The 18,726-nt window shown below is 68.2% G+C and overlaps 2 protein-coding genes across 4 annotated transcripts; both read right to left on the minus strand.

The window, feature by feature from the left end:
• Positions 1-1,925: 1,925 nt before the first annotated feature.
• On the minus strand, positions 1,926-9,566 carry MTG1 (mitochondrial ribosome associated GTPase 1; the record flags this gene model as incomplete). Of its 2 annotated transcripts, none has more annotated exons than XM_084244966.1 (11): positions 1,926-2,259; positions 2,435-2,547; positions 3,584-3,665; positions 3,950-4,046; positions 4,533-4,594; positions 5,041-5,131; positions 5,402-5,458; positions 5,860-5,940; positions 7,154-7,258; positions 8,405-8,469; positions 9,455-9,566. In XM_084244966.1, the coding sequence occupies 11 exons, from the start codon at positions 9,564-9,566 to the stop codon at positions 2,144-2,146; spliced, it is 981 nt and encodes a 326-aa protein (XP_084101092.1). In that variant the 3' UTR covers positions 1,926-2,143. The 2 variants fall into 2 exon arrangements, with proteins under 2 accessions (XP_084101092.1, XP_084101093.1); XM_084244967.1 differs by having other exon boundaries at positions 7,154-7,248; positions 8,395-8,469.
• A 1,461-nt stretch (positions 9,567-11,027) lies between these two features.
• On the minus strand, positions 11,028-17,116 carry PAOX (polyamine oxidase). Of its 2 annotated transcripts, none has more exons than XM_084245077.1 (7): positions 16,918-17,116; positions 16,003-16,489; positions 15,299-15,498; positions 13,998-14,250; positions 12,934-13,046; positions 11,843-12,000; positions 11,028-11,331 (listed from the first exon to the last, which is right to left on the minus strand). In XM_084245077.1, exons 1-7 carry the CDS (start codon positions 17,099-17,101, stop codon positions 11,194-11,196), a joined length of 1,533 nt encoding a protein of 510 aa, XP_084101203.1. In that variant the 5' UTR covers positions 17,102-17,116; the 3' UTR covers positions 11,028-11,193. The 2 variants fall into 2 exon arrangements, with proteins under 2 accessions (XP_084101203.1, XP_084101202.1); XM_084245076.1 differs by having other exon boundaries at positions 11,028-11,337.
• Positions 17,117-18,726: the final 1,610 nt, after the last annotated feature.

Raw genomic sequence — 18,726 nt, forward strand, 5'->3', positions numbered from 1 at the left:
GCCGGCCCGCGCCTCCCCGCCGCCCCGCCGTCCGAGGAAGCCCGCCCCCCGCGTGGCCCTGTCCCCTTGCCGGCCGCCCTCCCCTTCCCAGAGCCACCCAGCGGGGGTGCCAAGACCCAGCTGCTCAGGCAGCTGCCACTCCCCTGACCCCACCCTGGACACTTGAGGGTGTGGACGGTGCTGACCCCCCAGCAGAGACCAGCCTGAGGACCTCGGGGCCTTCCCCCCAGAACCTGCCAAAATGGACCAAAAAGAATTGGGGGAGGGCGAGGCCGAGCCCAGTGGAAGCTGCGTGGCGTCACCACCGGTCCAGGAAAAGCCTCCCAAAGCCGACGCCGCGGCCCACAGGGCTGCCGGGCCTGCCCGCCCACGAGGAGGCGGCCGCGGGAGCTGCTGCCCGGCCGCCGCGGGAGTCGCTTTGTCCCAACTTGGAACAGATCCTCCGGCTCTCTGGAAACGTGCTGGGCGAGGAGCGCGCACAGGCAACCGCCGTCCAGAGCGACCCGCCCGGGCACTCGCGCTCACCTTCCGGGCTCAGGGTCCCGGCCTGTCCTGGCAGCCAGCACCGGCCACGCAGGTCCCCAGACCGGGCAGACACCTGCACGCAGCAGCACCTCCCGCCGCAGCCCCCGAGGGCCGGGAGCAGAAGCCACACACCGGCCATCCCAGAGGCAGGCCGCGGGGTTCACGCCCCGGCCGAAGGCTGGGTTCCCCCTCACCCCCGACCCCAGCGAGGGAGGCCACATCTGGGCATTCCCTGCTCACCGCAAGGAAAGGGTGGGTGCGGCGGCTGCCTGCCGGGAGCAGCAGCCAGCAGGGCCGCGGGGAGCGAGCGCTCTGGCACCACCCACGTGGCCGTCCCCACGCGGCCAGCCCGGCCCAGCAGCTGGGGCCTCCTCCACTGGCGCCCACTCCCGGCAGGGCCGCTTCTGGGCCTGCCTCCTCCGGATCCCGCCCTTGTCTGGTGCTGGGTGCTAGGCGACCGCTAAGAGCCTGCCCTTGCTCCCTGGACAACTGACCAGCAACTGCCGAGGTGCCGCGTCACCTCTGCTCCCCCACAGCTGGCCCAGTTCCATGCTCAGGTGAGGGTCCCCAGGCGGTCAGTGGGACCCCGGCCTAGCATTTTTCTACAAGGACCCAGGCGCTAAGCTGTGGGACACAGCTCCCGCAGCACCCCGCGTCCTCACTGCCAGCATTCTCGGGGTACAGCAGCCCGGATGCGCCTCAGTCCATTCCAGACCAGGTTCAGACTGCCAAAGTAGCAGGAGGCCCGGCCCTCAGGGCAAAGGGCAGGGCAGCGCGCTGGAGTCTGACATCACAGGCAGGCAGGCCGGGCAGCTCCTGGGGTGAGGGGCCCCCAGGGCAAGCCAGGCCTGGCTGCACTCAGCCCAGACCCCACACCGAGAACAGCACGTGGGGCCCCCCAGCTGGCTCCCTAAGTGCGTGGGGGCCTCCGGAAGCCCTGAATAGGAGCCCCCACACTGGTCAGGGTACACAGCCCCAAATACCAGCATCCCACCCCCACTGGCCAGTCTCAGCAGGAGCAGCCTCAGGCTGGGGAGCTCAGGCACTGAGGGTGTGGGAGGCAGCAGCCAGCACAGACCCAGGGGTGCCAGCGGGACAGGCCCAGCCCCTCCCCTGCGCCCTTGGCCAGGGGGCAGCACTGGAGCCTCTGGGAAGAGCCTGTCCTGTCAGCTGGCAGGAGCGGGGCAGCGCTCCCAGGACACGGGGCGGGGCCCCAGGACACCGGGCGGGATCCCTGGTCCCGGGGCTCTTGCAACCTGTCTGTGCGCACCTCCGTGGCATTGTGAATAAACGCCCCACTGGTCATGGTGCTTCCTTGTCGGGGGCCCTGGACTTGCGGCGAGGATCTGACACGCGAGCCCCCGTGCAAGAGGTGCCCGCGTGACACACACAGGCCGAGGACAGAGGGTGAACGTCACTGAAATGCTCTAATCACAGGCCATGGCCCTCCCGAGCCACGTGGGCAGCCCTGCACCCGCAGGACCGTCCCCAGCAGTCGGGGCGCCCCTTCATGGCCCAAGCAGGAGGCCCGGGAGCAGCAGTGAGGCGGCTGGGAGGGGCCCACATTGCAGGCCCCCCGTGAAGGACGGGGACGCCGAGCGGGCCAGGCTCTCAGGGCTCAGCTCTGCAGCGTGTCCCTGTCCAGCATCACGGGGCCCAGCAGGCCCAGGCGGAAGGTCCGCAGGAAGTCCCGGGCAGCCGCGAGGTAGTTGGGCTGGGTGACGTTCACATCGCCTGGGGGACAAGCAGGAGGTGCTGGGGACGGCACCCATGGGGGGGCCTCGCCCGGCCTGGCCTCTAGCACCTGTGAGGCTCAGTGGCAGAGGCCGTATGGGCCCCCGCAGGTACAGGGCTGCCCCCTCACCCTCCATGGCTAATCCCACTGCCCAGGGGCCAGCCAGTGCCTCACCTGTGCCCGTGAGTACCTTCACCTTCCGCGTCTTCCCCAGTCTCACGGCCACCCGCTCCAGCAGGCGCGCAACGTCGTCACAGGCCCCGCTCAGCCCATAGTGCTGCACGTACCTGTGGACAGCCAGGCAGCTGGTCAGGCCCCCCACAACGGCCCTGGAGGTGTGGGGACTCAGGCACGGCCTGCCCCGGCCTCCCGCATGATGTGGCCAGCTGCCCAGGGTGGCACCCCCAAGCCCCGAGCAAAGCAGTGGTCAGTGGTGGGCGCTGTGTCCAGCCCCTCCCCAGAGGCCCGTGGCCTGGGCCCAGTCGGCACGCAGACCACAGTACACGCCTTGCTGCTGAGGGCACACTTGGCCTGTGGGGCAGCCAACGAGGGTCCAGGGTCATGGCTCTCTCCGGTTGGCTGGACACCTGACAGCGTGGCCCAAGGCCCAAGGGTCAGCATGCAGCCACCACAGGCAGGAATAGCCCAGGCTCTCACGGACCCACAGGGGGCGAGCCGGTACCCAGCAGGGACCCCTGAGGCTGAGCAGCAGAAGCACAACCAGCCCCAGACAAGCAGCTCTAGATGCCAGGAAACTAGAGACCAGCGGGACCAGCACCTGGGGGCCGGGCTCCCGCAGGCAGAGGCCAACGGTGGGCAGGGCTGCAGCAGACAGGTGGCTCATAGGGCTGGCTACCACACAGAGACGGATGCCCTCTGCCCCCATGGCCGCTCCCCAGAGGCAGGGCAGAGCACCTAAGCCCAGCACACTGGGCCACGCCCTGGGGCACGAAGTAGAGTGCGACACGTGCCCTGCAAAGCAGGGGATGGCGCTGGGCAGCGCCCGCCCGAGGCAGCATGAGCAGGAAAGGACCAGGACACACAACAACACTGCCCAAGGCCCCACGGCCAGCCCTGCAGGCCACACCGCAGGCCAGGGGTGGCAGGCGAGCAAATCCAGGCGGAGGGCAGACGGGGAGCCCAAGGGCTCAGCACAGGGGCAGCAGGCCAGGGAGCCAGGCCCAGGGGCACCCTCACGCTGGCTTCCGGTGACTGTCCCGAGACAGCACACAGGGCCTGAAGAATTACTGGGGCAGCCTGGCCAAAACCTCAGGGCCAGGGGCACGGCACAGCGAGGCTATCCAGGGACCACCGCCCACTCACCCGAAGAGCTGGTGTCTGTTGAGGGTGTAGAGCAGGTAGTCGGCCAGGGTCTCCTCCCCCACCAGGTGATCCAGCACGGTCCCTGGCACACGGGCAGCCAAGGGTGAGCCCCACAAACCACCTCCATCTGCCTCCCACAGGGCTGAGTCCCAGTCAACGCGTCCCTGACCTGCCCACGCCTCAAGGATGGCCGTGCGGGTTTGTGGTATCGCAGCAAAGCCTGGCGCCCGAGTTGTGAGCTGTGCCCGCACAGCCTCTCAGGACCGCACTGTCAGTGGTGCCCACACAGCCTCTCTCGGCACAGCCGACAATGTGTCAGCAACCCGGGAAGACAGGCGCATCCCCACCAGTCTGGGCCCGGCTCACCACAGAGGGCCAGTTTCAGGCCTGTCTCCACACTTTCGATCCGAGGAGCCAGCACCCCGGGAGTGTCCAGCAGGAACATCGGTGGCCGCTCACACACCTGTGGGCAGGGGGCCAGCTGCTCAGGAAGCCCAAAGCCCTCCTCCCAGGCATTCTGCTCACGGCCCCCGAGCCGGTGTCTGGTTCCCAGGCCCTGGGGAGGCCCCGAACTGCCCACGGGTGCCATTTCCGCCAAGCCCTCGGCTTTCCGTGGGGTCAGGGTCCCACCTGATGTGGAGCATGAGGAGCAGCGGCAGGCCCGCCAGCTCCCGGCATCGCCCCAGGGAGAAGAGGGGCGTCAAAGACACCAAAACGGCAGCTGGAGACCCCGCCCCACAGAGGCCGGGCCACGCCCCCTCCCACACCCGCCTGCCCTTCCGTAAAGCAGGGGGACGCAAGCCCTCTGTGGACGTGGTGTGGGCTGACCTGGCGCGGGCCACCTGCCAGAGGAGGTGGGGCAGGCACAGTCGGGCCGGCCCACCTCACTGGCCCAGGACATGCCGGCGTCTGCAAGGGCAGAGCCGGGGCCAGCAACCAAGACCCCTACCTGAATCCTGGACATGACAGCTCTGGTGATCCCAGGCTCGCCACCAACTCTGGTGGCCTTCCCTGTGGGACAAAGAGGCCATCACATGCACGCTGAATGCAGGAGCCAGGCTGCCCGCCAACTCCACACTGGACGCAGAGACACTTGTGCAGCCCCACCTTCAAGCGTCCGGCCCAAACCTGCCCCTGAGCCCAGCCCCACCCAGGCAGCCTCTCTGGACAGAGCTTCTGGGCCACATGCTGCCTGTATCCTGCTCAGTGTCCTTGGCAGGCCCGCACCCCCTGCCAAGTCCACTCGAGAAAAGGACACTGGTGTCCGTGCCTCTCGGCCCGCGTCTAACCACACGCTGTGGGCACCCAAGGCCAGGCGTCCAGGCGCTGGTCAGACATTCGCTCTCAGAGAGCAAACAGACGGGTGCAGAGGGCGGCGCCAGGCATGCCCCGGGCGGGCAGCAGCAGTCCGGCAACCTCAGGACAGCAACAGGCCCGGACACCCCCCGCCCTGGTACCTTTCCTGAGGTGCTGCCTCCTGAGGGAGTTGATGAGCGAGGACTTGCCCACGTTGGGAACCCCGATCACCATGATGCAGTGTTCCAGATGCTGCGGCAGAACAGGCAGTGCAGTTGCCATCCAGGCCGGCCCCCCCAAACCCGCCCCCTCAGCCACCCCCAAGCCACCCAGCCCCCCCCCCCGCCCGCCCCGAGCCATCCCCCTCACCAAGGACCCTGCTGGGCCCAGGCCTCAGGACCCACTAGCCCTGGCCAGCTCAGGGGAGAAGGCAGGTCCCCACAGAGGCCCCCTCCTCCTTGGAAGGGGAGAGGCTCGCCGGCCACGGGGACTGTCCCACGCCGGCACGGCCGGCTAACCCACCTCTGCCCGGTGATAGCGGCAGCTGCTGGCAACGAGCTCCGTGACCAGGGGGACGATCTGCAACAGACCCCGAGGCCCTAAGACACACAGAACCCCCTTCACGCCCTGGGCTCAGACACGCCCTGCACCTCCACCCTCCACCCGGACCAGGCAGGCAGGACCCACCAGGGCCCTCTGACAGGAGCCAGCACGGACCACAGCACGAGTTGGCCAGGGAGACCAGCAAGCAGTGAGCTGCCGGCTTCGGGGCCACGTGCCCAGCCTGGCTCCTGCTCTCTCAAGTCCGATCCCCGACTCGGGGCCCGGGGGAAGCGTAGCCAAGTGGACCACATCAGCGAGGCCGGAGCCCCGGGCCATGGGGAAACCACTTCTTCTGACAGCGCAGGACAACGAACCCGCACTCCCTGAGAGCTGGGCGGACGGGTGGGCCGGAAGCCCTGGCGCTGGGGCCAGCTCACCTGCCTGATGTTCTTGTCCTTCACGCAGTCGGTAAAAACAACGTTCCTCAGACCTTCTGCTTCTAAGCGCCTTGTGATTTCCTGAAAGAAACAAGACTTTAGTGAGCAGGTGAAAATGGGGCCAGGACGGTGCTCGCCGGCTCGGCCTCCAGCTGCAGGCGCAGGGGCCGTGGGCAGCAGGATGACAGCACAGGGGCCCAGAGTGCAGGTGGAAGGCCAGGCCTGGCCTTGCCCAGCGCTGGATGGCACTGCTGGGTCCTACGGAGGCCACCACATCTCCCTGCGGCAGGCCAGCCGCTGCCCGAAACGAGGCCTGACCGGACAGTGCCAGGCCTGCCAAGCAAGCGACGGCTACTGAGCTCACGTACGGGTAGGACAACCCCGCGCTGCCCCAGCACTCCCCAACAGGCAGGCGGAGCCTGGGTGGTGCAAGGACCGCCAACACACAGCCACGCGTGGCAGCGGATACGGGGTCACCCGGGGCCACTCCTCTCCTGTTCTCCCCCAAAACTCGCAAAGACGGCAGCCGAGAAGCTGCCTCCGGACGGGAGGTCCTGCCACGCCCTCGCCAACAAGGGCCCCTCCAGCCACCTCGCAGCCCCAGCACGTCAGGGCAGAGCTGACAGGACAGGGCCAACGAGACTGCAGCACGGGTGGCCATGCTCATGCGGCGCTTGGGACCTGCCTTTCCCTGGGAACCCCGCAGTGGGACGGCTGTCGGCCAACTGAGGACTCCAAACGCCAGGCACCGAGCAGCAGACAACCGCACCCAAACACCGTGAAGCCCAGAGGGGCCGAGTCCACTCGACACCGGCCCTGCAGAGCTCCAGCCTGAGCGGGGGCGGGGCCAGCCCGGCACCCCTGTGCGCACACAGAACCTGTCTCTTTCCTTGGGCACACAGGACACGGCCGTCGATGGTATCCTCCAATCTCCATCAGCGTGGCCCTGCCCCCCAGCTTCCAGGTCACAGAGGTAGCCACCACAGGGGAGGGCAGGCCGTGGAACCCAGTCAGTGTGGACACCAGGGGCAACTCCCCATAGGAGCCTCCAGCCCCGGGCAGCCCCCGGAACACAAACTGAGCAAAGCGAGCTTGAACGTGAACGCTGCTTCCTCAGGCAGAAGCCACATTCAGGGTGCACGGCCACCTGGCCTCAGCTCTGCAGCATAGCCCAGCCGCCCCGGGGACCCTGGCATCACTGGGGTCACAAACTAAGCCAGGGGCAAGTCATGAGAGGGTGGCTGGTGGCAGGTGGCTGGGGGCACAGCCAGGCTGAAGGCCCACAAAGGCCCACCTGCTGCCCCCGCAGGTCCGCCAGGTCCATCTTGTTGAGGACGAGCACATGTGGCTTGAGCCCAAGGGTCTCCCGAAACAGAGGGTTGCGGCCGGAGAGCGGGATGTGGCAGAGTTAAGGGCAAGTCCTTCCGTGATTGCTTCACTCCGCACCTGGGGATGGCCTGGCAGCACCCCCAGCAGGGACAGCGTGGGGCGGCCGCTGGCTGGGGAGGCACAATTCTGCCCACTGCCTGGTGGTGGCCGCTGCACGCGGACAGGAGGTGGGCGGGTTTTCTCCTCAATCCCAGGCTCAGGAGGTGGCTCTGTACCAGGCGTTTAGGCCAAGGGGCACAGATCACAGCGGAAGCACTGAGAACCCAAAGTCTGCGCCTCTGGGGAAGCCCGTCTGCTTCACACACCCTCTGCTGGCAGCCAAGGAGACGAGAGCAGGGCCGGTGGCGCTCAGACCCAGCTGTGCCTATGCCCCCCAACAGCAGCAGAGGGGGGCGCCAAGCCCCTCCTGGAGCTCCGCCCCCCCCCCCCCCCCCCCCCCCCCCGCAAGCTAAGCTGTGAACCTCCCAGGCTAGGTAGGCGGGAAGGCAGCTGTGTCCCACCCACACAACAGGGGGCCTCCCAGAAATCACAATCCTGGGTCACCTCAGAACACCAGGCGCCTCCAGACACCCCCGGTCACTCTCCAGTGCAGGCCCCAGCTGTGCCTACGTGCTCCCGCACAACGCCCGCAGGCCTCCAGGAGAGCCCGTCCAATGAAGTTTTCACCCCACCTAGAGAACCTGCCTGGATGGGCTGAGGCCGGGCGCCAGGGGGCATCTGAAGTGAATGCTGCCTTCCTATCAGCAGGGAGCTCCTGGACCTGGGCCTGGGATCAGAAACTGACTCACTGAGCTGGAGGAGTCCAGAGGGCATGTCTTAAATGCCTTCCAGGAAACTCAGTGCAACGAAGGTTGAGGACTTCAAAGGCCAAGAATTGGACAGGTCAGGCTGCTGAAACTGTGTGGTGGTGGACAAACCCAGCAGAGGGGTGAGCAGATACAGGACTGGACCAGGAGTCCTGGACACAGATGGGGCAGGGCTTGTAAGTTCCATCTCTCCAACTTCTGGTTGGCACCACCCAAGGCACCTCGTCCACGATACCCTGATAGTCCTGCTGACAAGAAATTCCAAGAATTTCAGAAGTTCTGTGCCAGAAGTGGGATGAAAACCAAACGCCTATTTATCACAAGCCACGGCATCAGTCACCAAAGGATATCCGGGCATCGTGAACCTCGATGAGACAGTCCACCAGCCGCAGGCTGCTCTGCATCTTCCTCAGTCCTGGAAAACAGGAGAGCGTGGTGGGAAGGGCAAAGGCCCCTCCAGAGACACCCCAGCGTCCCTCCGTTTGTGGGAGCGAGAGGTCAGCGGGGTGGTGGTCAGAGGTCAGACCACTGGGCCTCTGAATTCCTCTGGGCTAGTCCTATGACACCAGACCTGCAGCCCTGGGCAGGCCTTTAACCCCCGTGGGCCTCGTCTCCGCTATAAAGTGACACCAGCGCGTCTACTCGCCCCTCAACACTGATCGGAGATGGTAACGCCCCAGTGCCAGCCTCGGCCCCCAGCCGGCTCTGAACTGGCCGCCCGCAGCAGGCACAGCACCGGGCTCGGTCACGGCCCCGCCCGCGGCGCCCCCACCCTGCTGGGTGCTCCAGCGCCCGGCCACCTGGCCCCCGTCCCGTCCTGGGCTGACCACTGGAACAGGGCTCGGCGCAGGGGGGGGATTCGCTGTCTGAGGGGGGCGCCGCGGTGGGGGGGGGCACGCGCTGGCTGGGAGGGGTGGAGCCGCGGGAGGAGGCGCGCGGGGGGGGGGGGGGGGGAGGGAGGAGGGTCGGGACTCGCCATCGGAGGGGGGCGGCCAGGGGAGGGTCGGGACTGGCCTTCGGAGGGGTCGCCACGGGGGGGGGGCACTCGCTGGTGAGGTGGGGGGGGTGGGGGCCGGGGGAGGGTCGGGACTGGCCATCGGAGGGGGGCGCCGCGGGGGGCACTCGCTGGCGGGGGGGGGGGCCGGAGGAGGGGCGGGACTGGCCGTCGGAGGGGTGGGGCCGCGCGGGGGCGGGGGCGGGACTCGCCGTCGGGGCCGGCCGCCGGGAGGCGCACGGGCGCGGCCGGGCCAGACGGCGCGGCGGGGGGCGGCGCCGGCTCCAGCGCGGGCCGGGCGGGCTGCGGCCCGGCGGGCGCGGCGGCCGCAGCACTCGCGGCGGCCGGGAAGGGCTCCCCGCCCCCGCCCGGGCCCGAGGCACGCCCGCCGCCCGCCGGGCCTCACCCTTGGCCATGTGGCCGGGGAACCAGCGCGCCACGTCGCGGCCGCCCAGGGGGAAGCTCTCGCGCCAGCCGCCCCGGGCGGCCCCGCTCAGCGCGCGCAGGCCCAGCCTCATGGCGCCGCGTCCGCGAAGGGGGCGGGCCGTCCCCTCAACGGACCCCTCCGCCGAGCGCGCGACCCGCGCGAGGGTTCCGGCGCCCAAGGTTCCGTGGCGCGGGCCGCGCGTGCGCACGAGGGCCTCGGCGCCGGCCGCCCTGGGGGCGGGGCGGGGCGGGGCGGGGCCGGGCCTCGAGCTCAAGGCCGGAAGTCCTGGGGCCCGACTCTGGGGGTTCTCGGCGCTTCTCGGGCCCGGTAGCGTTCGTTCAATTAAAACTCCCCGTTCCGGGGTGCAGAGAAATGTGACCACATCCAGTCTCCTGTCAATGTTCGGTGCCTTTTCACAAGCCTGGCTAAAATTTTTCAAAAAAAGTTTTTAAAGATTTATTTATGCAAACGAGAGCCGGGGTGCAGCGGGGGGGGGGGGGGGGCCGGGGGTGAGGGGACTCCCCAGAGACAGAGCGGGGAGCAGAGCAGGCGGGTCACTGGACTCTGCTGAGGGGGCGGGAGCCCGGAGAGCCTGCCGCGCCTGGGGCAGCTCCCGGCGGGGACCGAGCTCGCGCTGCGGAGGCTGCGGCTGCTTCATAGCGCTGCGTCTGAACCCCTTGCGCCACGAACCAGCCCCCCCAAAATTTTTTTTTTAATTTAGCTTATTGATGTATTGCTTTTCTTTTTCAACTACTCCAGGTTTTAATGTAACAAGCGTTTCCAGGACCCCCCTGGTGGTGCGGGGACTAAGACACAGCACTGTGCGGAGCTACTGGCAGCCACTGCGGCCTGAGTTGGATCCCCGGCCAGGAGCTGCCCACACGGCGCGGCAGACCCCTCCTGTCTCCCCGCTGCTCCCCTCAGCAGTGGGTTTCAGTGGATCCGCCTGTTCTGCTCCCCGCTCTGTCTCTGGTGGATTCTCTCACCCCCTGCACCTCTGGCCTGCACCCCAGCTCTTGCATGCATAAATAAATCTTAAAAAAAAAAAAAAAAACGCTTCCCAAAAAGTGACAGTCCTACTAAGCAAAACTTATTAACACAAGGCTCTTCACTCCCCCGTGCACCCCACAAGGAGCACTCAGGTTCTCAGCACAAAACTACCACCACCCACCACCGTGGCCCTGATGGCCCCAACAGCCCCAACAGTGTCAAACACACCAGCACAGCTCTGAAGGGCCCGGGGCTGCCCACGGGGGCACCAAGGCTGCAGGGCCACCAAACCTGGGGCATAGCCCCACAGGCCCTGCCCGCCTCCAAGCCCCAGGGGGCCAGAGCCCCCAGCTGGAGCAGCATAGCCCGCAGCCCCAGGAGTGAGGGACAGGAGCCACACACAGGGTCTGCAATAGCCTGGGCCTCGGGCCACAGGAACAGAGAACAGAAGCCCTCGCCTGAGGTGAAATGACACAGGACAGTGGACTCAGGGCTGAGACACCTTTATGTCACGCCAGCAGCACCCCCCAGACACGCTGCTCAGCTTGAGGTCGGCCCTGGCTGCACGCCAGCAACAGGTAGGCAGAGCAGAGAGCTGACCTTCGGTTACCAGCGGGAGGGGCCATTAAGACCCCCAAATCTGAACCCAGGCTGAGCATCCCCGGCCAGAGGAGGGAAGGGCCAGCCCCCTGGGAGGAGCAGAGCTGGCTCATGGCAAGTGGGGAGGCTCAGCGCCCCGGCCCTGCCGGCTGTGCCCGTGAGTCCCACAGTGCGATGAGCCGATCAGCCTCCCTCCAGCCGGACAGCAGCGCCCCGTGCGTGGTGGAGTAAAACGTCCGGTGTGTGGCTTCCCCGGCAAACAGCACCTGCAGCTACAGAGAAGGGCCAGGTGAGAACAGGCACTCGGGAAGGGAGCGGACGGGACGGCTGAGGCCCGGTCCAGAAGGCCAAACTCCAAGCAGCAGAACGCCCAGGGGAAATCACAGGGAGGCGAGAGAATTCGAGTGGATTTCCCTGCTGAGCACGTGCCCAGGGGGAGCAGCGGGGAGGCGGGGCGGGGCAGCTGTGCCAGGAGTGGGCAGGGCTGTGAGCTATCAAGGAGGCAGGGGTCAGAGGACACACGGAAGAGGAAGACTGGCTTGGCTCTGCAGCTCCCGGCACAAGGCCGGGCCAGTCCTCCATCCCAGGGACCGGGTGCTCAGATTAGGCCTTAAACCTAGAGGAAGGCAGAGCGGGGCAGTCCTGAGTCAAGGGCCCTGCCTTCCTGTGCGCTCAGCACTCCCCACAGAGCACCCCCACAGGAGTGCCCCCCAAAGAGCACCCCCAGGGAGCTGGGCTGGTTCAGGGACCAGGGGCCCACCCACCATTGCCGCCTACCTGGGGCCCCTCGCCGTCCTCGGGGAGGGGCTGAGCCAGCAGGTCAATGTCATCCCCGCTGCTGCCCACGGCCACGTAGCTGTAGGAGCCCCTGGTGTAGGGGGCGCTGTGCCAGCGGGACCTCCGAATGCTCCTGGGCGCCGGGAGCTGCGGGTTTCCTGCAGAGAGGCCTCGGGTCAGCCAGCCCATAGCGCGGGTCTGGGCCAGGTCTGGGTCTGGGCCAGGTCTGGGCCAGGTCTGGGCCAGGTCTGGTCTGGGCTGGGTCTGGACCGGGTCTGGGTCTGGGCCAGGGCTGAGTCTGGGCTGAGTCTGGATCTGGGCCGGGTCTGGGCTAGGTCTGGGCCGGGGCTGGGTCTGGGCCGAGTCTGGGCTAGGTCTGGGCCGGGGCTAGGTTGGGCCTAGGCTGGGTCTGGACTGGGCTAGGTCTGGGTCTGTGCAGGGTCTGTGCTGGGTCTGGGCCAGGTCTGGGTCTGGACTGGGGCTGGGCTGGGGCTGGGCTGGGCCGGGTCTGGGCCAGGTCTGGGCCGGGGCTGGGCTGGGGCTGGGCCGAGGCTGGGCTTGGGCTGGGCTGGGGCTGGGCCGGGGCTGGGGCTGGGCCGGGGCTGGGCTGGGCCTAGGGCTAGGCTGGGTCTGGGCTGGGGCTGGGGCTGGGCTGGGCTGGGCTGGGGCTAGGCTGGGCAGGGTCTGAGGCTGGGCTGGGGCTGGGCTGGGGCTACGATTGGGCTGGTCCTGGGGCCGGGCTGGGGCTGGGCCTGGGCTGGGTCTGGGCTGGTCTAGGTCTGAGTCTGGGCTGGGGCTGGGCCAGCAAGATGCACTGGGGGTACCAGCACTGCACCTGAAGGAAGAGGCCGTCTCCCCACAGGACTCCACTCAGAGGCCTGAAAAGCCGGTCACTGACGGGCTTGGGCCCTGATGCGAGGGCCTTGCCATCCACCTGGGTGGTGGCCTCCACGGCTGGGAGGCCATGAAAGACGACCTTTGCGTCAGAAACCATCCCTGCAGCTCCTCAGAGACGAGGGCACTGCGGGCGGAAGGGCTTGGGGTCTGGGTCTGCGGGGAACCGGCAGGAGGGACATGAGCGTGGCTGGTACCTGTCACCCTGCGAAGCATGTTGGTCAGGGCCCGCAGCACCTCCTCGTCGGTCAGTGTCTCCATGAACTCTGACTCCAGCCCAGGAATGAAGCCACAGAGGACGTGGGCAGACCTGTAGGCAAACGGATCCTGAGGCCAGAGCCACTAGCCGCTCGGCAGCGCAGGGGGCCCAGAGCCAGCACCTGGGGGATGGCACTCTGAGTCGCCAGGCCATGCCTCTGTCCCGCCAGGTGGCTGCTCCCGCCCTGCCAGAGCCCACGGGGCAGGACCTGCCAGCCCTGGCCCTAGCTCACCCGTTGTCAGGCCTGCAGGAGGATGCTGAACCCCCCGGGGTGTCCCTGCAGGGCAGAGACGGGTGCCAGCTGTACTACCCTGATGGGGTGCAGTGGAGGGAGACGGGGTGACGGGCACCCCCGCATGCTGGCGCAGGCTGGCCTGGTCAGTGGTGTGGCTGCCAGCCCGTCCCATCCACACCTGACCCGGCTCATCCCAAACCCTGGTGTCAGTTCTGCCTCATGCGAAGAGCTCTGGAAGGGCCAGCCCAGCCTGGACGCACAGACGGGATGGCTGGGGCCGCGTGGGTGTCTGGGAATAGTGTGCCCACACTACCTCTTTCTCCTGAGTCCTCTGGGCTGAAGAGTGCCCCAGCCCTGCCATGAGGCCATGTCCTCCCTGAGTTAGCGCCTGGTCGCCTCTCCTGCCCCTGGCACCGCTGGGCTCCACAGTCCAGCTCTGGAGCCGGGGCCGCTGCACCACTGGGAGAGGTGTCTGCTTATTGCCTCGGCCTCTGCCATCTCCCCAGCTGCACACACACCATGTCCCACTCCCTTCTGCTGCCCTCAAGCCCCCGCTCCCAGGAATCTCCAGACAGTCTGCCTGCGCGGCCCCTGCATGCCCTTGGCCTGAGGTGCAGACAGGAGGTGGCTTCTGTCCCTGCGGGGGCCCCGGGGTCTGCAGGCGCCAGGGGCTCGGGACTGCTACCCAGAGGTGCCAGAAACACCAGACATGGACACGGCCATGACCGCCCTCGCCGCCGCGCCCGCCCCGGCTGGGCAGCACATACTCGAAGGAGGGCAGGACCAGGAAGCCGATGAGCTTCTTGACCCAGGCGTCCTGCAGCGGGGCAGCCGCGTCCTGCAGGGGCGAGGAGCCCTCCCACACCACCTGGATGTGCTCGCAGCCGGGGTCCCAGAAAGGCTCCTCGAACTCCAGGAAGATCTTGTTGTTGGTCCCGAAGCCAAGTCTCCTGATGGCATCTGCCTTCTCGGGGGGCAGCGGGGGCTGGAAGAAGGTGTCCAGATGCTCCTTGAGAAAGCCTGGAATTCAAAATCGGACTCGACTTGCAGCACAAACACTTCCCAACCGGACCCCGCCTGACCCCCCCGGGAGGCCCACACGCAGCATCCCCCAGAGACTCTCCAGGCGGGAGCATGGCATGGAGACCCCCAGGCCACAGCCTCACCCCTGCAGGCCGGACCCGGCAAGCCCACCGCCCCACCCTGCCAGGAAGCTTCGGTCTGAGCCTCTGCCCCTCCGCCAGCCTCGCCCAGAGGTACCAAAGCATTGCTCTGCAGGGCGCGACAGCGCTGCCCATAGTCAAACAGCGGGGGATGAAACTGCGGCGCCGGCCAGTGTCCCGAAGACGGATGACCCCAGGTGGGCGGGAAGAGGGAGAGCCAGGCCGCCAGAGGCCCCCCAACCACCTGCTGCTTCTCGCACCTGGACTCCCCCAGGAAACACCCACAGGAGGGCAGGCGCCCCTCCAACCTCGCAGGGGCGGGGGGAGTGTGAAACAGCCTGACTTCTGTGGAGCCGGTGGCATTAACGAGGGCCCTCCATGGGAGGAGGGGCCCCTGAGAACAAAGGGGCCTGGCCACTGGCCGCCACAGCAGCCACCATGCCCCCAGGGGCCAGCGCCATCAGCAGTCGCTGGGGCGCACAGAGGAGCAGAGAGAAACGCGCCCACTGACAGGCAGGAGCCCTGCGGCAACTTCGGGCAGCACAGAGCAGGGTCGCGGCATCTGCGCGGCTCCGTGGGGGTGACGGGCCGGCGCCCGGGGAGGGTGCACCTCCCTCACCGAGCCCAGCTCCCCGTGCCGCCCATGCAGGCGGCTGCCAGAGCAGGCACTTGGCGACAGGCAGGGAGCAGGGCGGTGGGGGGGAGAGGGGGCAGTCTGGCCCCCCACGCCTGTTCTCTCGCTGCGCCCCGCAAGGCTCGGGCTAAAGCGCCTGCGCTGACTCGGGAGTCACATGTGACCACCGCGTCCTCTAGGTCTCCCTCCAGAGTGGCCAACCTCCCGGTGAGGGGCACGAGCCCCTTCAGAATCTGAGGGGCTGAGCTCGCAAGAGGTCACCGCGCCTCACCCAGGGGCACGGTGACCACGACGTGGTGTGCCAGGAAGCGGTCCCCGTCCTCGCACTCCACCAGCACCGGGAAGGTGTCCCCCGGAGACTCGGGCTCCCGGAAGGCCCCCTGCCAGTGGATGGTCTTCACCGGCTTGTTAAGGGCCAGCGCGTCTGCGGGCAGCGAGGCGGCGAGGCGGTCCGTGAGCCCCTGGTAGCCCCTAGGAGAGACGGGTGGGCGTGCAGACCTCACGCGGAGGTGCCAGACGACCCCGCGGCCACAGCCCTGGGACCGACATGCCGCGCATGGGGCCCTCAGCAGGCGGGAGGTGAGTCTGGAGCCCCAGGAGAGCTGACGCAGCCGACCCCGGGGAGGAGTGAAAGGCCAGCGGGGCAGCCAGGGGAACATGGGGCCTCCGCTGCGCCCCGCTCCAGCTGGCGCCACCGAGGGGCGGGGCGGCCTGTGTGCATGCGTGTGTGTGCACGCGCGCGCGCAAGCACACCTGAGCCTGGGCCTGCCATGCACCTGTGCACGTGGGGAATGCGGCCACAGTGGGGGGGCTTGTGCCCACCGTCCAGGTGTGTTTCCCCTTAAACTGGGCAAGACAAAGTCTGTGAAGCCTGAGGCTGGGGCTTCACCTGAGACAGCGGGACGAGGGGAGTGGGGCTGTGAGGCGGCTGGGGTGCACACAGGGTGCGGACTGCGGGGCGCAGCGGGCACTCACCCAGAGAAGGTGCAGTCCAGCCCGGGCAGCACGGTGTATTCGCCGAAGGGCGTGAGGGCCACCAGGTCCATGCTGTGCGCGCCGCTCACACTGCACTCCAGGTTGAAAAGGCTCTTCAGGACGGCCAGCTTGAGCTCCTTGGTCTCCTGGTCCTCTGTCCAGCCAGCCATGTGCCGGCTGACCTCCTTCTTGAGGAACTCCCCGACGCTGGCTGCGGGGGCCTCCGCCGCGTGCACGAACTCCCGGGCCTGGTCGATGAGGCCGTAGAACAGACCGGCAACCTCCGCCACCAGCTCCAGGCTCACCCTGCCCCCGGAGCCGGTGTAGGACACCGAGGGCAGCCCCACGTGGCCCCCCGTGTCCACCCGCTGGTTCTCCTCCGACAGCTCCCTCTCCCCCAGCAGCCCGTACTCAGCCGCCAGCCGGAAGACGGGGTTGCCCGGCGAGGGGCCGTGGATCCAGTGGGCGCCCACCTCCACCACACCGCCTGGGGGACAGGAGAGGCCGCCTAAGACCCACACCCAGGGTGGTCCCGAGCCCGGGTCCTGGCAGGGCCTCCCAGCTGGGCTCGGGGAGCCAGGGGGCGCTGGCCTGCACCTGCCATGCTGGGGAGGCCCTGAGAAGGCCCTTGGGGGCTGAAGGGGCCAGGGAGCCACCCAGGGGCCAGAGGGGCAGCTGCGTGCGGGGACAAGGGGCAGCCGTGTAGCACCCGGGGCGCCGCCCTGACTGCCGGCCGCTGGGCCTCCGGGACCGGCGACCTTTGGCTGGGAGAGCCGGCAGGGCCAGGAGTGGCTCAGGGGCCGAGGAGGCTCCGGGATCGCTGCGGGGCGCAGCCCAGGCCCGGAGCCCGGGGGGCCCGCGGCGGCGCGCGGGCGGGGAGGGCGTTCGGGGAGGCCCTTCGGGAGAGGCGGTTACCCGAGCTGCGCTCCGAGCGGATGCGGCCCCCGGCCCGGGCCGTGGCCTCCAGGACCCGCAGGCTGGGGCGGGCCGGGCAGTCGCACAGCCGCACAGCCGCGCCCAGCCCCGCGATGCCGCCGCCCACCACCAGCACCCGCGGGCCGCGGGCCGGGCCCTCCGCGCCGCCGCCCCGGGGCTCCATCGCGCGCTCTCGGCCGGGCCGCGCACCCCAAGTGCCGGCAGCCGGGGCGGGCGGGGCGGGCGGGGCGGGCGGGCGGGCCGGGGGCGGGGCCGGGGCCGGCCGGAGGCCGAGGGGCGGGCTCCGCGCGCCCCGGGCGAGGCCTCGGCCCTCCCTGGGTCAGGTCCGCGCCCGGAAGCGGCTGAGGAAGGAGGGCAGCCACCCGGGGCCAGGGAGCCCGAATGTGCCCCACCCGAGGGCCGCCGCCGGGAGCACGCGTGTCCCCGCGCAGGGAGGCCACGAGCGAGAGGGAGGCTGAGGGGCCCCGTGCAGGCTCCACTCCTGGCCCCTATAAGCCGGTGGCCTTTGGGAGCCCAGGGAGGGCAGCCCCAGGGGCGGCAGGCGGAGGGTCAGCTGGACCAGGCATCAGGGCGGGCTGTGAGGGCAACTCCAGGGCCCACTGGTCCCTCCTGTGTGGCCTGTGCACCCGCCTGTGTGCAGGTGGTGCGTGCAGGGGTGCGCGGGGCTCACCTGGCCCAGGCAGCAGCCGGCCACATAGAGCACAGGGGTCAAGGCAAAGGGTCAGTGCAGAAAGCCCCTGCCCCTCACAGGCCAGCACCTGTACTGCTCTTCTGGGAAGCCCCGAGGCTCAGCGCCCTTCCCCGCCACACAACAGGGGCTGTGCAGAGGTCATCGGGCTTCTCTGGGCAGCTGCACAGGCAGCCCTCGCTTCCCAGCCGCAGCAGACCGCCAGAGTGGGCGCTTTGTGGGCCTCCTGTGGCCACCTGGCCCTCTGGGTGAGGGTGCCACCCTGCAGGCCACAGCCACACACATGCTTGCTCCCGCCTGGACAGGCACTTTCCATCCGGGATTTTCCCTCACACGGGCAGGTGGCTGGGCCTCCCCAAGCTGGCCTTCCTGCTGTCCATTCTCCTCCGATGCACTCCAAGTGTTGTGAAGCTGGGGGTCGCTCTGTGCAATGGACTCTCCGAGGGCACTGCCAGCGGAGGCGCTTCCTGTGCCCTCACACTTGGCTGTGCTTTGCCGGACACAGGTTCCAGGCGGCAGACCTCTCCCCACGCCTGGGCTGGCCTCCTTGTCCCCCGCAACCAGGGAGGCTCTGGGAAGCGCGATGGTGGCTGTGGACAGCTTCATAGGTTGCATCTTGACCCTTTGCACCACTAGGGAGGCCCTCCTGTGCCCCTGAGCTGCAGCTCTCCCCGTGCAGCCAGGCTAAGCCCCGCTGGGTAGACGCCACCTGTCTGCACTCTGCGGAGGCTTCGCACTGAGTTCATGGTGTCCTTTCAAACACAAACCCCTTTCATTTTGGTGAAGCACAGTGTGTGTGTGAATGGGGGGAGAGGGTCCCTTGTGCTTTTCTTCCAAAATCATATGATGAAGGACAGCGGCTACCTGGCGTCACGGCCACCCTGGAGTCGCCAGCTTCTGTTTCAGGCATTTCCAATTCGGGTGCCTCTCCCGGTGGGTGAGTTGGCCTCCCCAGGCCAGCGGTTGTTGGCGATCTGTTTCTCTGTGCAGGAAAATGTTTTTACTGTCAGCCTTGAAATAAAATTTTGATGACTATTCAATTCTGGCTTAAAGTTTTTTCTTGAAAACCCCAGTTTAGGGCCTCCTTAGAGGTGCAGGGA

Source organism: Talpa europaea (genome assembly GCF_964194135.1).
Source record: "Talpa europaea genome assembly, chromosome: 10".
Classification (NCBI taxonomy): Eukaryota; Metazoa; Chordata; class Mammalia; order Eulipotyphla; family Talpidae; genus Talpa; species Talpa europaea.

Coding starts and splice junctions, on each gene's coding strand:
- PAOX (XM_084245076.1), bottom strand. CDS start 17,101: ATGGAGCCCCGGGGCGGCGGCGCGGAGGGCCCGGCCCGCGGCCCGCGG. Junction 13,047..13,997: donor CTGGTCCTGCCCTCCTTCGA/GTATGTGCTGCC, acceptor GTTTGCCTACAG/GTCTGCCCACGTCCTCTGTG. Junction 11,338..11,842: donor AGGACGGCGAGGGGCCCCAG/GTAGGCGGCAAT, acceptor CCTTCTCTGTAG/CTGCAGGTGCTGTTTGCCGG.